A 16,660-nucleotide genomic window follows, 5' to 3' on the forward strand; every position below is an offset into this window, starting at 1 on the left:
CCTTACAGCTTCTGCAAGCAGGGACAAGGCATTCCTGAACCAAGGTGCTTCAATCTGTCAGTGTTGTGGCACAAGTGAAACACGACAGTAAGATATTCCTCAAATCCTTGATATAAAATTGACACAAAAATATGTTCTCCTGAGGCTCATCTACATATTTGTAGGCACTGCTTTATTAATGAATGGTGCCTTCAGTGAAGAGACTCTGTGGAAACTTTGCAATCATCAGCCAGATACATAAAAAGACAGAAGTGTTGTATAACTTGACAAATATAGTTCTGATCCTATCTTTGAAATATTTAGCCTGGGGAAAAATATATAAAGGAAAAATGACTGCTGTTTTAAAACACAACATTGGAAAGGATGGAGGGGGGGAGCCAGCAAAAGGGATTTATATTTCTCCTGCAGGAAAAATGCTTTGGTATAAATCCTTTGTATTGTGTGTGATCACATAGGTTACACCTACCAGTGGCCAAAGCATCCAGACTTCGGTTTCATCAGCACTCATCATAAGAGACTGAAAAGAGAAAGCTACATAAACAAGCCCCAAGCTGGCTGGTACACAGACAATAAAACCAACAGCACTTTCTGCTTCTCAGTGTTAAGCTAATTTAAGCAAACAAATAAAACCAAATATTGGTTATTGCCAAAAGTCATTCTGTCTTTCAAATATGTTCACTCAGTTTTGAGCATCACACCAACCACTGTTCTTAAATGAATTCTTCTTAAATGACGGCTTCTGAAGTGAACTGATCACTCTTTTCTGAAAAGAGATCTTAAAAGATCTAACATTTTATCTAAAATCACAATAAATGACCTCAGATATTTTTAGCTTATTATACTGATGAATAGGGATGTAAGAACAACTGGATAGAAATGAGCTATATTTAAATTGTATTTAGGAATTTCGCTGTACGCTATTTTCTTTAAGTTGCAATTGAGTAAATACAAAAGGAAGATATAAAGCCATGTAAAAATACACACCAAAGCTCATTAGAAAAAAAAAAGGGGGGGGGGGAGGCTTAGCAGAAAACATGCTTTTGGAACAAGAACACAGTTTCTGGAACTGTTCCTGTGTTCCATCAAAATGTTTTCTTCATGAAAAAGTTGTCACCACCTCAAATCCAGACCCAGTCACATAAAAAAAGGAAAGTCTAGGGTAACATTTATAAAAGAGTCTTTCATGGTGAGCAACAAAAGCTTTGTCCAGAAGTGAAACCTTATATTGGAAGATAAAGGCCTTTGGGACTGACAGGGCTGGTGTACTGTGCAGGTGATCAGGGCATGGCATCAGGGGTTGAAGGAATGCAGCCACCATTTTCTCAATATTGGAAAGTCAGTAGAAAGCCTCCAGAATTATGAATCTTTACAGCTTGTATCCTGTTTTGAGGTCTAGAAAGCTCACATTTGCTTTGTTGGTTATATACAAAAAGAATACATAGCATGAAGGAGAGAATATGAAGCAAAGGCAGCACATGCAATTATTTTAACTTGTGCATCATCACTTGGGTTTCCCCAAATCTTGAGATTTTTTCCAACATGACATATGAAGAGTTCTTTTGCATCATATTCTGGGTCCTGAGCTTTCTGGCTTCACATCCTCTGCTATGCTTCACAGTGATGAAGGATAAAATGCTATTTATTCTGAATAATTACTGAATTGCTCATGTGATCATGTACTTCCAACAGCTGAGTTTAAAGAAAGCCAACATTCGGTATTTTGATCTAATTATGATATTTGGAAATACTACGATAGCGGCCTGTGGGGATGAATGGAAAACAGGAACAGCAGACAGCTGACCTGCCATTTACACATTTGGAATAGAGTTGAATAGAAAGGAATGAGTTTAAGTATTACAAGAAATGACAAAGACACATTAAAATGTGAAATATTTTTTATTATACATTTGCTAGTAATGCAATCTAGTTTTAATGAACGGATACAGCAAATTGCTGAAGATGTTCAGTACTGTACAAATTACAATTGTTATGGCATTTAATAGCAGTCTCTTATAAAAGCATGTCATTGTTGGTATGTTTTTGAGTGCAGTCTTTATAATATTCAGGACTACACTCTTATAAAGCACTTTCTCATAGCATAAGAGGTATAATAAAATCTGTATCAATATTGCTTATGCATGTGCAATTCTCAATTGTGGTAAGTAGGATCATATACCAAACGAAGCTACACTAATTTATATCTGTTGAAGGTCTGATCTAGAAACAATTACCACCACCACCACCCCCAATGGATTCCTTGTGTTAGTAAATTAATTGCACTTCTTCAGCACCCTAAGCATATGAGGTTCTATTCATGTACTTAACGAAAACACAGATTTTTTCCATAGGTTTCAAGAGCTATGCACAAAGTTCTATGCTGTTTAGACTTTTGATAGTCCTACATTTACTCACTTTTTTGCAGACCTTTGATCCCTTTTTCACAGGATCCACACTTGCAGAAAGCACTGAATTTTGGTCTCCATTCTCCATCCCATGTAGCCTCTTTTTCCTCTCAATGTCTAGCAGAACAACCTGGGCTGGTCTCCTCACATTTTCATAACAAGAGCCAACAGTATTGAATCACTATTTTTATTTCCCTTTTCTCTGTCAACATTTTTCTTCTACTTGCTGTTACCTGTTTTCCACTGAAGCCTTTACCTGTGTGTCCCTCTAACTCCCTCCACAGCTGGGCTTGTCTTCTCAATCTGATTTTTGCCCAGGACATCATTACAGATTTCCCCAAGCCTCCTCCATGGGCAGTCACTGCCCTGTCACTGGCCTTCCCCCTCCTTTCCTCCTCCCTCTTCTCCACATGAAGCCTTTCTCCAGGAAGAACCACCTGTAGCTTCTATTCTGCATCCTCACCTGGAGAGGTGTGGGCAGACTCCTGCCCATATTTTATAAGGCTTGCCAGTCCCGCTTTGCCAGCACCTCACCTCTTATTGCCAGATCCAAGCATAAGCAAGGATCTCATCTGCACACTACATTTCCAATTGTAACTCCAGTTCTACCGTCAGCCCCATGATTTTATCTTTAGGGTGATTCCTATGGATTGCATTATGCCTTAATTAAGCAACAAGTATTTCTGTGAGTCATATGAAAGAGAGGTATTGTTTTTTTAAGAGATTATGGCTCAGTCAGCTGAATCCAGCATTCATAATATGGATTATGAATGGCACAACTATGAATACACTGTGGTATATTCTCCAACCTTCTTCTTTTTCCAAAACAAATATTACTTGATTTCTGATCCGATGCTTCATGTGATGACATGCCAACTGTATAATGAGTATATTTGGTGTTTTTTAAGCCCTGTGCTTTTTCCCACTAAAATTTCTATTATGGCTACAAAGATGGAGAACATCTCTTCCAAAGACTGTTTCATTTTCTTTTATTTTGCTAACTACTACACAATTTTAAACTTTTCTGCAAAAAGGGAATTTACAGTGCCTACAGAACAAAATGAGCATGCTGCTGAGTGAGTAAGCATTTGATCAATGCATCACAGAAAAGCTAAAGAAAGAGGTACAATGTTTTAAATATAGGTAGTAGCATTGTTATGCTTACTCTGTGAGGCACTATTTTATGTAATAGATTCTTATTCCAATCTAGGTGGATAACAACTGTGAATTATAATTTTATTTTCCACTTAGCAGAGCCTATTGACTTGGACTAGTTCTTACCAGGGAACCAGTTTCACAATAAAGGCAGTAAATTCTGATTTTGTGCTTGTTTGATAATTAATAGTGCAGTGTCAGCAGCAGTGCAAAATGCAAGTATGATTTTTTTTTCCTCTGCAAGTTATAAAAGATCGGTTATAAGTTAACAGCTTGATGCCAAGTGTCTAAGGCACATATTATTTACTAGGATGAGTTTAACAGACTCTGTGAAGGTTCAGTTATGTGTGTGAATGAGTGTGCAAGGCCCTCCCATTAATCTAGCATCCTTTTCCCCAAACGCACCTATACAGTTACACCACCAACCATTCTTTTCCCCACACCCCCCCATGGAGACACCATTTATAGCAACACTGCTTTGCCTTATTGCTTAAACTGTGACAAAAATTGGTATGTGGTGGCTGTCTGTAAACATGCCATCTATAAATATAATAATTATATAATAATGTTTATCATGGATGGGCAAAAGAGGCACAGAAATGAAAATGCCACATAAGCTTGACTCTGTCAAATTACTTTTATCTCTATTCTCCGGTGTTTACCACAGCCTAAAATAAAGCAATAAATTAAAGCCTTAACAAAGCTAAAGAGCCACAATTCTAACAGGCAGCTGCATCAGAAAAGCTTTTAGAGCAGACCACAGTGTTAATGAGCACCTCACAGACATTAACAGTGTGGCGGCCCTCATCACAACCCACCAAGACAAGCAAGTGAAATCCCACATGTGCAAGTCACAGAGCAGGGAGTAAAGTCTCAATCCAGCCAAGTGTGTATGTGCCTCTGAGTGCGCAGGAGTACTTCCTTTGAAGCAACTCAGAGCAGTAAATGCAGGATTAGGGCCAAGTGAGTTACTCAGGCAGTCGGTGTATGCTCACACGCTCCACCTTGGGCACCCACGTGTTCTGCTGGACCACTGAACTGTCCCAAGGATATCTGTAGCAGAGGCAAGAGGGAAACCTGAGTGAACTGCCTTCTAAGGCCAACCCCCACAGCTGATTCTGTAAGCTGCGCTGATTAAATGAGCTCCACCAGCAAGAAGCCATGCTAGCTCAATGGTTCGATAGTCTAAGGTTTCTTTAAATAAATCCACCTTCACAATACCTGTACCACAGCAACACATACAGTATCTCAAAGTTTACCTTCACCTGTCACTCATTTTTGCCTTGACTAGTCATAAAAACAAAACAAAAATCCCTCTTGACAAATGGGAATTGCATGACCAATACTATAATAAACTAGCTGCCTTTCTTCGGTGAAAACTGTGACAAATTGGCATCAGTTATTACAGTGATGAATGCATCTTTCCCCTTTGTAGACCTTTCCCACCTGCTAGTCCGTGGATGACCCTGACGTTTATGCACTGCTAACAGGCTGATAGATGCTTTGCTTTCAAGGTGGCTGGACTTTCTCAAAAATGAAAGTATTTGTTAAATGTGAGAATCAGTTAACCAAGTGAAAATCAAAGCGACACAAGCACAGACCTTGTTACTGCTTGTGTCACCTGCACACATTGGCACTGGTCTTCTTTAACATGGCTTTCACAACAGGTGATTTCAGAGTGCCTTATTCATAGCAGTAAAGCCAGGACAGGACATTGCATGGCCTCACTGAAAAGAGGCATGCTGAGATGCTTTGACATGGTGGTCCTTCAAATGCTTTACCATTCTTCAGTTTCTTTCATCTCCTGCCCCTTCTTGCTCAGCCCTGCTGCCCCAAGCTTGCTCCTCCTCCTCAGAAGCAGCAGCAACAGCAACAGTGCCCAAAAGGCTTCAGGTGTAATTTTTTCTCTGGCTCTACTCAGTACAAAAATCACCCCATAATTGCTGGGAATTATCCACGTGGTTAAAATCTCACCTCATAGATGATCCAGGCAACTTGCAGCTGCTACAACTCACTGACCTCCAAGGGCGTAAGATACCCACTTTATTTTTTTTTTTTTTCTCCCCGAATCTGCTGATGTGCCCTATCTGTATGATTTCCTCTCTGGGAAATTAGGTTAACAGAAGTCAGTGTGTTACAAGGAGCTTGCTTTGCTTATGAAACAGAAGCAATCTGGGTGGAGAGATAGGGGGAGACATGGGAACAGGGAGACAGAAAGGGAAGGAGGGAGGGGCAGATAGAGGCAGACTTGGTGGCTTTCTTATTTATTATTTCTTTTAAAAAATAAAAAGAAAAAAATGACAAAAAAAAAAAAAAAAAAAAAAAGAAAATACTTAGAAGGCAAGGTTTCCATAGGAAAAAAATATTTTATTTTTTTAAGAACAAATTCAGTTTGAAACAGACGTGGAATGTGATTTTCATAATTTTCATTTTCTGGGAGCTAATTGCAATGTGGAACTAAAGCAGATTTCAAACTTATTACCGGCTAGTTTAAAAACAGAACAAAACAAACAAACAAAACAAAACAAAACAAAACAAAAAAGAAATTATTTATAACTCAAGCATAATACTGTGTTACAAACTGGACAAAGAAATTCTTAAATAAATATTCATGGTACACAATTTCAGCACAAATATGCGGCAATTTGGCAACCTTTATACCATTTTTTCCTTAATACAGTGCAAAGGGGAATGACACTGCCTTTAAACAAGCTGTAGCTAAATACATTGCAAAATTCAAATTTTATACAAAACATCTTGCTCGGACTTTATAAAAAACCAACATTGCTCTATATACACAATCTGGTTAAGAAAAGCCATTTTTGTCTTGTTTTCACATTTTTTTTTTTTTTTTCTTTTTTCTTTTTTTACTTAAAAAGGTGAATAAGGCTACTGTAACACCCCAAATCCATATACAGTAAATCTGAACCTATTTACAGCATCTTCACTTAGACATGATGGTGCAAATTCCAAGTCAGGTGACTAGGGATGATCATACAAGCAAGGCATTTACAGTAACTTTTCAAAGCTGAACCAACGTCAAATAAAGGAACAGTTGGTAGATTGTCATAATTCTGCACCAGACACAAAACAGACGCACAGTACATTTTATTTTATTTTTCTGATTGGTTGCAGGTTGCTCTTAAGTAATTCATCTGATTTTTTTCACAGTTTAGTACATAACTAGAATGTAGCCAAGTGATGAAGCATAGGTTTGATTTGATAAAAATCAGGATCAGCAAACCCATCTTTTCCCTTCCTTCCCCTCCCCCAAAATAAAATCTTAATGACTTACAAGAGAACCTTGTATGGATGGATTCACAGAAAGGAAGGGTTGTTGAAAAGAATTACATATGTACTGTAGTTAGTCACCATGGTAACCTTCCACAGAACCATGGGTTGGGATTTTTTGTTTTGTTTCTCTCATTTGGACCAACATCCCAATGTCATTTTCAGGTTCAGGAAACAGAGAGAGTGATAATTTCTGTGACAGATTTTTTTTTCCTTTTCTTGCAGGTACTCACTGGAGGTCTGAGAACCCCAAAATGCTGTTGCTACATTTTCCTTCCAAATCAGAAAGGAAAGTGTTACCATAGTAACATGACTATGTTAGAAATGTCTATTTGCATAGCACATATAAAAGTAGAGTTTTCTTATTTCCTCTCCAGGGTGGGAGCTTCAGGGGAATAGCCACGCTAAAGAGAAAACTTTAACCTGAACCCCCTCTCTAAAAATCTCCATGAAATCTACAGAACACTTCAGCTCGTAAGGCAAGGGAAAATACAACACAGAAAATAAATGCCGGCACACCTTGTCATTGTTAAATATGTGATGCAGTAACATCGATTTCCTGATTCTTTGGGCTTATTTCCTCATTTTCTCTGATGAGATACTTTTAAAGGGATTTGGATTCTGTTTGTATATGCTCTCATTACCATTATTTTTGGATGGTTGTTGTTTTTCCCAGAAGCAGTTTCTGCATTTCTTAATGTATGCATATATATGCATACATAAATACATATATATGTGTACACACACACACACATATATATGTAGAACGATGACAAGTTAAGACTATTTAATTGCCGCAAATGAATTTCACATCTTCTGGTGTAGATTCTGTGCAATCTCAAAATATATATTAGTAAAAAACAAAACAAAAACAACAAAACAAAAAAGAAAGAAAGAAAAAGAAAAGCTATCATTTTATATCCCTTGTGTTCTATACACCTATTATAAATAAGACATATCTTCCTTCTCCATCTCAGTGTCATAATTTATTTTATTCTTATGGACTGCAGGTTTGCCGTATGTGCTTTAACTTTGCAACAGAGCACCAATGAACTGCTGTGCCCATTACAGTACTTGCATGTACTGTGCAGGTACAGCACTAAGATAAACCAAAGCGTCAAAAGGCTCAGTCAGAAAAAAATTCTGTTTTACTTGTAGAGATGAGAAAGGCTTTTTTTCTTTCCTTTTTTTTTTTTCTTTTTTATTTTTTTTTTCCAACTTTACCAGTGATAGAATTACAGCTCATTTGACCTGTTGGCTTATAATCATCTTGGTCAGATTTGGCTCTCCGCTATTTTCTTAAATGCTTTCCCTGTGTTTAGTATAATGTGACAGTATAGCAGCTGAGTCTGCTTAAAAGTCTTCCGAAGCAGACTGCGTTTTTGCTACAGCTTCAAAGCTGTACATTTTATTGCCAGTACCGCAATAGCCCTGCCCTAATATATCCTCAGCGGCCTGCTATTGTCTTGTCCGCTCCAAGCTTGTTCACTTCCTGACAATACCCCTTTGTTCTACTGTATTGAAGGTACTATTTTTTCTGCACACTGGTATTTGATAACCGTGAATTCCTTCAAATGCAGCCCTAAGCCACTGCACTTGTTATTGTGTCTCCTATTTGCCTCTTAAACTTAGCATACCAAAGTGCTGTGCTACCTAAATGTTTTTTTCTTCCCAGCTTCTATTTTTGAGGCAGCAGTATTTAATTTCAACTGCAGCCAGCCCTTCCCTCCACCACCCAGTCCTGCTCTTGACTTGTTGACAGCCTAACTTTTTGGCTGGAAGGCTCCTTACTATCAAACACAATTTCTATAAATGCATTACCCATTCGAGTGAGGCTGCTGTAGCAGATGGATGGAGCACAGATCTCCAAACATTAATGTTCCATTAGTGATTCAGGAGGTGGAGTGAAAGGAAATCTTATGTGAAGGATGGCAGAGCCCTGGATAACAGAAATAAATGGAACAGTGACGGACTAAAGCAAGAGAACTTTAACAAGTCTTAGACATCAAGGTCTGTGTGACAAATCCAGTATGCACTGAGAGAGACACACAAAAGTCAGAAGATTGCATTTCAAGCTTGATATCCTAGAGCACCTTCCCAGGATGCCTAGAGCTATTAACATCCACGGATCACTCCATCTTCCCTTGGCTTTTGTACATGCCTGAACGCCTGCAGCACATGGCTTTGAGGATGATGAATGTAACAAGAGTACAGCAATCAGAATGGGCATCTTCTACATAAAAGTCTTCCAGCTTTTAGTGAATACTGATTCACCGAGAGAGGAATTCTACAGACTAGGTAAGCTGTCCAGCTCGAGTCGGCTCTCAGAGAAAGAGCTGTCGCCTTCTCTCCCCTGTGCTTGAGTCAATCCTAGCGCACAAGGCGTCATCACAAACCCCAACAGAAAGCATTTGACCAGTGAGTGTCCTCTACGCCTCAACTGTACCACAGAATTGGTTGTGTGTTTCTCAAACCTTGTAGTAAATGTTTGCTGGACTCTGAGGAGGCATCTCTTGAACTATGTACACCGGATGTCCATAGTCGCCGCTGACCTTTTCATAGTGGGGGCAAAAGACACTGTCTGCAGTCCTTAGAGGAATGATAATGTCACTGGGCTCGGAACCATTGTTGTTGCCACTGCGTTTTGGGGTGGCTAATGTACTAAGTGAGAGAGTTGTAGTGTGTTGCGGGGAATGCTTCCTGTGTCTTCTCCGGTACTTCAATAATAGAACCACCAAAGTGATGATGATGACGATGAAAATGATGCACCCTGATGCAATCCCTGCAAATAAGGCCACCTCTGAACCCAGTATACTGGAATGCCCAGCCTTACTGCCATCTGTGCTAGATCCTGGAAAGAATGGAAATACAACAGACAAAAGTTATTGCCGTCCTGTGACCCGTTTACACTGCTTAAAAATGTGTAGAGTAAGCAAGACTGGAAGAATTAACTGACAGCTAAACTTTGACAAACCAATTACCCTGTTAGATAGCTAAATGCAAACAGCCGAAGTCAGCAATCAATATTAAACAAGACTTTGTGTCTGTTGGTCTCACTTTTGTGCTGCTCCCAAATCACCCTGTTTCATACATCATCATCCATCAGCAGCAAGGACTGGCACTGACAAGGCAGCCTTTGATGCACACTGCATCTTTTAACAGATGCTGACCAGCTCAGAGCAGCAGAGAGGGGTGGGATAGGACTGCACGGGGAAAATAACACAGGGAAATGACAATTCTCAGAACAACTGGTACTATTTAATGTCACATAGTTCTTCTTCTATTTTATCCATCAGATATTGATTTAAGTGAAACTGTCCTTAGTGTCTCTTTATGTGGACTCCTCATGCTTACGAATGAAACAAAAGAGCTTGAGGCAGTGTGGGAGATGGGCAAAATGATTATGGAGTGTATCTGTTTGCATTATATAACTGTCACTTATTTAAAAGAAAACAACTACACATATCAGGTAGTCATAGAAAGCTCACATGCTGAATAGCCTGTTGAATATTGTCACATTATTTGTCACAAAAATTAAATTAATGTTCCCTTGACACTTTTCTCATTTCAGAATTTGAGCTGACTTCCCTCTCTTGATGCTCCCTTACATGCAGAACAATGCTTCAGATGTTACGTCCACATAACTGTGAACTACTGGAACCTTAGCAGGAAATGGCTGAAGCCTGCCCTGTGACTGTCATATTGAAGGTACCAAATTACACAACTAGCACAGAAAATGTGCAGCCATTTTTGGGAACCTCAACATCAACAGTCAGCAAGCTTTGCTTTGTTACACTCCCACTTTATTGAGTTTTCCTCCAGAGAACTTGTGTTTTAGAAGTTAACTTTTTTCTTGCTCACTGTGTTTGAAATGCATCCTCAAGATTTTTGTTTGGAACCATCAGATCTCTTCATCTTATTTAGATAAATATTTTTTAAACAAATTTAAATTTAGTAAAAGACCAGCCAATCATGTATAGACTTCGCATGGTCAGTTAAAAGATCAGGACATTAATTATAGATGCCTTGAAATGAACTTTATAAATGGCTGTCGAGAACCACTTGATAATGTATTATACGGGAAGAGAAAGACAGAAAGACTCGTTCATCTGCCAGAGTACTAAATGTAAGGAGCATTTACCATCGTAAAGCTGCTTACAGAATGTTCTATCCAAAAACTTTCCTGTAAATGAGTGATATTCTTACAAGATGTAATTAACTTCTACTGCAGTGTAAAAGAGGGGAAAGAGCAGCTGTTGCCAAAACTCAGAGCTCCAAAATCCTATCCAATGGAGCATCAGAACTGGCTTTTGCATCATCTCAGTATGAAAACATTTGATTTTCTGACGTTTTAATGCTAAAATAGAAATGTGTCTGGGGACAAAGGATGGTCTGCCAGAGCCCTTCACTTCTCACGTGAAACTCCGTAATACCTACCTGAGTGGTCCTTCACAAAGGGACTGGTGGTGGAGCTCTTCCCGTTGGTACCAGCTTCCTGCTCAGGGCGCTTGGTCGGGTCTGTGCTCCGAGGTAACCCTGCAGAATTGGGATCTGTGGAAGAGAAAAATGACTCACTGTAGCTTAGGCATCTGATGATATTAAGCCTTATAGGCCGGCTATAGGTATCTTGTGAAACACGGATAGCTTTGAACAGAAGAATCTTTATGCAAAGGACTAGGAGATACAAGACTGTAATTTTCCTTTTAAAGCAAAATGGTTATATTAGTTATTTCAGAGGTTTAAATTGTGAGGCCATCTGCAGAAACTATAGGGACTCCTGTAATTGGCAAGAAAAGCTTTGCAGATGACATTTCAGTTTAACTGAGGAAGTTGATTGACTACTAAACCAACTTCTACTTAGAAGAATAATTCTTTCTTTCTGCACAATAGGTTATCTATATATGAAAAGAGACAATGAACAAAAACCTCTCTGTAACCACAATTCATAACAAGTAAACTATAGAAATATTAGCTTCCCTCCTTTCATGTATTTAAAATAATTTTGAACAATGTAGTTGTGGCTTTTGTTTTTAAAATGAAAATAAAAATGACTGAAACACGTAACTCCCAGGTGACCTTTCGTTCTAGGGAGCTCTCCAATGAAGAGATCTTATTACACCAACCCTCCTCCTGGAGAAATCTGTCAGTAGCTGAGGAGCAGAAAACAGGCTTTACTTTCAGACTGTTAGGGAGGAACAACCACACTAGATTCGGCTGGCTCTCTGCGCTATGCTAGCAAAAGAAGCCTGAAAACTAAAAGGACACTGAGACTGATCAAAGTGATTTCATGAAACAGCAGATGGTCTTTACCTTGTCCAACTTTCATGAGGATCTTCATGGTTTTTGTCTGGCACACCCCTCCCTCCTGGTTATCCAGGCCCTCCAAAGACCCATTTGATGTTGCTGATTAAAAAAAAAATAAAATAAATAAAAATAAAAATAAAATCAGGAAATCAACAGGCAAAGTGATGTGACATGAGTGTCTGAAAGCAGAAATCTTTCATCTACCAGGACCTGTCCTTGTTGCTCAGGCTGACCTATGGAAAGTTGTGAAATGTTGAAAGCCAAAGGAATGAATACATCGGTAAGCTGTACAATACATACAAATGGAGGAATGTGTTATCAAGGTTTCAAATTTACCCAGCAGCTTTTTTTCTACACACAATTGACTGACTGACTGACTGGGACGAAAACACGGCACCTTGCTAAAAGGTGATGGAGTCAGCTGAAAGGGAAGCCTCAAAGGAGCAAAGCACTGGAAATTTACCTTTTTTTTTTTTTTTTTCCCAACAATATCTTTATAATCACCACATTACATCTGCTTCCTCTATTACAAATCTCCTGCTGGAAGAAGCAAAGGCATACAAAAGACCCAGGTGAAAGCTGAGATTCTGCACTGATTGGAAAACCATTTAATATTTGAAAGTACAATCTCACTTTTCTCAGCATTGAGGAGCCTCTGCGGGGGCGGGCTGGTGGGGGGGACATGCTCTCTTCTCACAGAAACCTTCCAGCTCATGCAAACAAACGGGTGCTTTCCCCTGTGTTTATATTGTTCTCGCTTATCTCTCCACGCTTGCTGGGACTGCACACCCCCGCAAAATCCCGCCACCACAAGTCAACGTGTGTGTGTGAAGCACAGCTCCAGGGGAAGAGTCCAAAAGCCTTGAGTCACCTCCACAAGGGCTACACACCCCGACGGCTGCTGGTAAAAACCCTTCGGCTGCTCTTGGGCGTGGGACACCTCTGCCACCCTGTGCACCACACCGGGCCCTGGCCGTGGCGCAGCAGGTCCTGGAGCCATGGCTTCCCAAAGACCAGGCCCAGTCACACAACTGGGACACTGCAAATGAAACAGGCAGGGGAACGCTGCCTCGGTAGCCCCCACCAATGCACGTGGTCTCGCACCCTGGGTGTTTATTGGGTCTATGTATCCAAGGCCCCAAAAGCACAGACAAGCAGATGCATGCTTAAGCGCCGATACCGGGCCATTGACTAGAGAAAACAAACAGAAAATGAGACAGTGCAGAGCTTGCCGCGGTTCTGGCAAACTGCTTAAGCAGCACTTTTCTACGTGTGCCTCCCCCTTTTCAGGCTAGGGATCTCATTCAACAAGGGCTTCACACTGCTCAGATCTTTGTTTTTAATTCTCACTCCTTCTCTTTCTGCTTCCTTGGGGATTTTCTTTCAAATGCGAGCAATGTATATTTCCTTATTCCTTCACAATGTCTTCCTAGCCCCATGGCAGTATTTTTCTTGCTCTAATCTTCTCTCTAGCTGTAAAGATATAAACCCCATACCGCTGAACCCTGCTTCCTAGCCTTTGATCTACTTCTTGTTTTTGTTCCACTCCTGCCTCTTTTGTGACTAACTCAAATTGCAGCCACCGTACGAACTTCCCAAACTGTGCTTTCTTTTCCTAAAATTCCCGTTTCCCTGTACACAGGCCCTCCCAGTTCCTCCTCTTGTTCTCTCCCCGCTGTAAAAACATGGCAATGGAAGTATGTGAAACTACTGCTTTTTTCGGACTTGCGAAAAGACTTTTTAAAATATAAAAGAGCACAATGAGTAATTTAAGATAAAAGCAGATCTGAAATGTGCCACTGCATTGCCAGGCTCAGAAAATAATGGAGACATATAGTTTTGTTTTCTTTTTTTTTTTTTTTTTTTTTTTTTTTTTTTTTCCAGAGGGAAAAAAAATCAATACTAAGAACCAGTTCTGGACATAAATCAAATGTGTCTTTGCTGAAAGTGTTTTTTATGACCTATTTGCCAATGTACCAGAGCACAAGGACAAGGGAAAAAAGCAGTAAATAGAAATACCAAAGCTGAGCATCAACTGAAAGTGCAACTAATAAACACTGACTTTGTCTTGCTTTTTTGTTATTCTTCCTTTGCTTTTTAATCTAGGCTATGGGGGTTCACAGCTCTTTAAGCACCTTCTACTTAATTTTAATTGAATAGTGTTGCTTCTTCTGAACATCAATGCCTTTTTATTCTTTAAAGGCCTATCCATTTAACCTACAGAGCAGGAGACCTCAATAAGATGCAGAGGATGCAGTCTGACCTCAGTACAGAATAAGAAAGTAAGACGGCAAAAAGAATGTAAAATTACTTCAAATACAGTCTCCAAATGAGGGGGACCAAACGTACAATGAGTCTGGTTGTGTGCCTGTGCGAGTTCAATCTGCCTCGCTTGCTTGCTAAAAGAATGCTTTCATAGCTTTGATGTCAGATGAATGAATTTGCAGAAGTATTCACTTTTTCCACAGTTCTTCAAGGGTTTTCTGAAAGCCTACGTTATATAGCTCAGAGTAGAGTGCTACATCCTGAGGAACGGAGAATTTTCAAAGAGGAGCATTTCTGTGACAAAGCAAAGTTTCAATTTCAGCTTCTCTCTGTAATTAAACCGACAATTACCCAAGGCCATTGGAGGAAATTATTTCTCAAAATTCATTAAGACTATCGAAATATAACCTCACATATCCCCAGCGTACCAGGGAGAAAGTACGAAGTTTAAACACATAGTTTTAAGCTTTGAAAATCAGCACAGAGAGAGAGAAGTAATCTGGGACATCAGAGAAAACAGTTTCATACAGCTAATACCCCTTGACGGTTTAGTGTGCAGAAGTCAAACAAGGGAGTAAGTACAAAATATTCCTCAAACACTCACTGCTGCCTTTTTATATTGATCTCCAACTGAAAATTATACCCAGTATAATCCATCCAAGCTCCTCCGTTACACTGACATTTCTGCAGAAAAGTAACCCTGGACCTGGACCTGTGCTTATATTGATGTGATATTAAAAAAAAAAAAAAAAAAGTATCTGTAATATGGCTTTGGGTATAAACAGAGAAACATAACACAAATTCCTTGTGCTATGGAAAGGGAAACACTACTCTCTGGTTGTTTATATGGTCATATTTTAGAACCTCCATTTAGTTTATTTTATATACATATATATATTTATATATAAGAGCATTCTTTTACATTTTAGGTCTAAATATGGATATACTTGAGAGGAATTTACTCACACATAAACTATCATATATGACCCTGCGCTAAGACTAGAAACTACTTAAATATTAACATTTATTAATATTAATAAATGTAACTAATGATAACTATAAAGTTTCTCAGAAGTATTAAATGTTCTCAGGATCTCACACTTTATGTTAATACAGCAACCCATAGGAAACTAAAAGTATAATGCTGCTAAACAGCTAAGGAAATGCTTTTAAATTCTTTGATGGATAGATGCCTCTGATTTTCTGAGATCTGTCCTGTTCCACTGGTGAAAAGTAACATTTACAAAAATGAAATTTACAGTCAAAAGCAGATTAGATTATTCAGCTTAGAGTTTATCCACACCTACAAATAAATGCATATAATTAACCTAAAATCTCTATTAATTTTAAGACTTTCGGACAAAATCATAATAATTTATAGCCAAAGTTTGTCAGCAGTAAGTCAAAACTGCTGCTTGAGCTCTATATAAGCATCATGTGCCTGCATTCCTTGAATGCAACAGCAGCTGTCATTTTATAAGGAGTACAAGTTTGGGTTTTTAACTTTCACTAAAAATGAATTCTTAAGAAATTATGGTTAAAAGTCTGCTGATACATCCTTACTTTGGAGAAGATAGTATACATTTTCAGTTTCATGAAACACTCTCTTAACATACCATCTCATTTACACAAGCAAAAATTAAATTATTCAGACCAAAGAATTTCATGCTAGCTCTTGCCTTCCCTTCTTTAAGATACATATATGGAATTGGTTGGTTGGTTGGTTTTTCCTAGGAAAAAAAAAAAAAAAAAGGAACTAAATCAATGTATGATGCTTTACATTTATTTGCTTTTAAAACTTCACAAGATCTGTTTATTGTACGAAATGCATTAGTCATAAATGCAGAGGCAGGGAATCAGTGAACGAAACAGAATCAGCTGACAAGAATAGTTTCTGGCTATGATTCTTATACAGTCCCCATGGAGAGGAAGTAATATTACATTTTAATATGTCTTCATTTGATTGTTATTACCCTGCCTCCCAGGAGGCTAAGCCACTGCATGGATCTTGGCTGTTTTCAACCTATCAGGTTGGTAACACTGCTCTAATCAGAAAGAGAATTAAGCTGCTGGATTTGTGCCTGTATATAGCTTTTCATTCACAAAGAGATTAGAAATGAAGGCACAGTCACAAAAATTCAGCTTCCCTCACTCTTAAAAATACATATTACAAAATTAAAAAACACCATCACAATTACTTAAAAGGAAACACAAGTAGACTAAAATCTCAACCTCTTAATTCT

The 16,660-nt window shown here is 38.8% G+C and overlaps 1 protein-coding gene across 1 annotated transcript in view; it reads right to left on the reverse strand.

Annotated features, from left to right (window-relative positions):
* Positions 1-5,966: 5,966 nt before the first annotated feature.
* EFNB2 (ephrin B2) overlaps positions 5,967-16,660 on the reverse strand; it is a 45,239-nt gene continuing 34,545 nt past the window's right edge. The window contains exons 3-5 of the mRNA XM_084506451.1: positions 12,159-12,251; positions 11,286-11,399; positions 5,967-9,699 (exon numbers count right to left, since the gene is read on the reverse strand). Of these exons, the coding sequence (XP_084362577.1) occupies positions 9,317-9,699; positions 11,286-11,399; positions 12,159-12,251 (590 nt within the window). The 3' untranslated portion in view covers positions 5,967-9,316. The remainder of the gene's footprint in view (positions 9,700-11,285; positions 11,400-12,158; positions 12,252-16,660) is intronic.

Source organism: Aythya ferina (assembly GCF_964211825.1).
Source record: "Aythya ferina genome assembly, chromosome: 1".
Classification (NCBI taxonomy): Eukaryota; Metazoa; Chordata; class Aves; order Anseriformes; family Anatidae; genus Aythya; species Aythya ferina.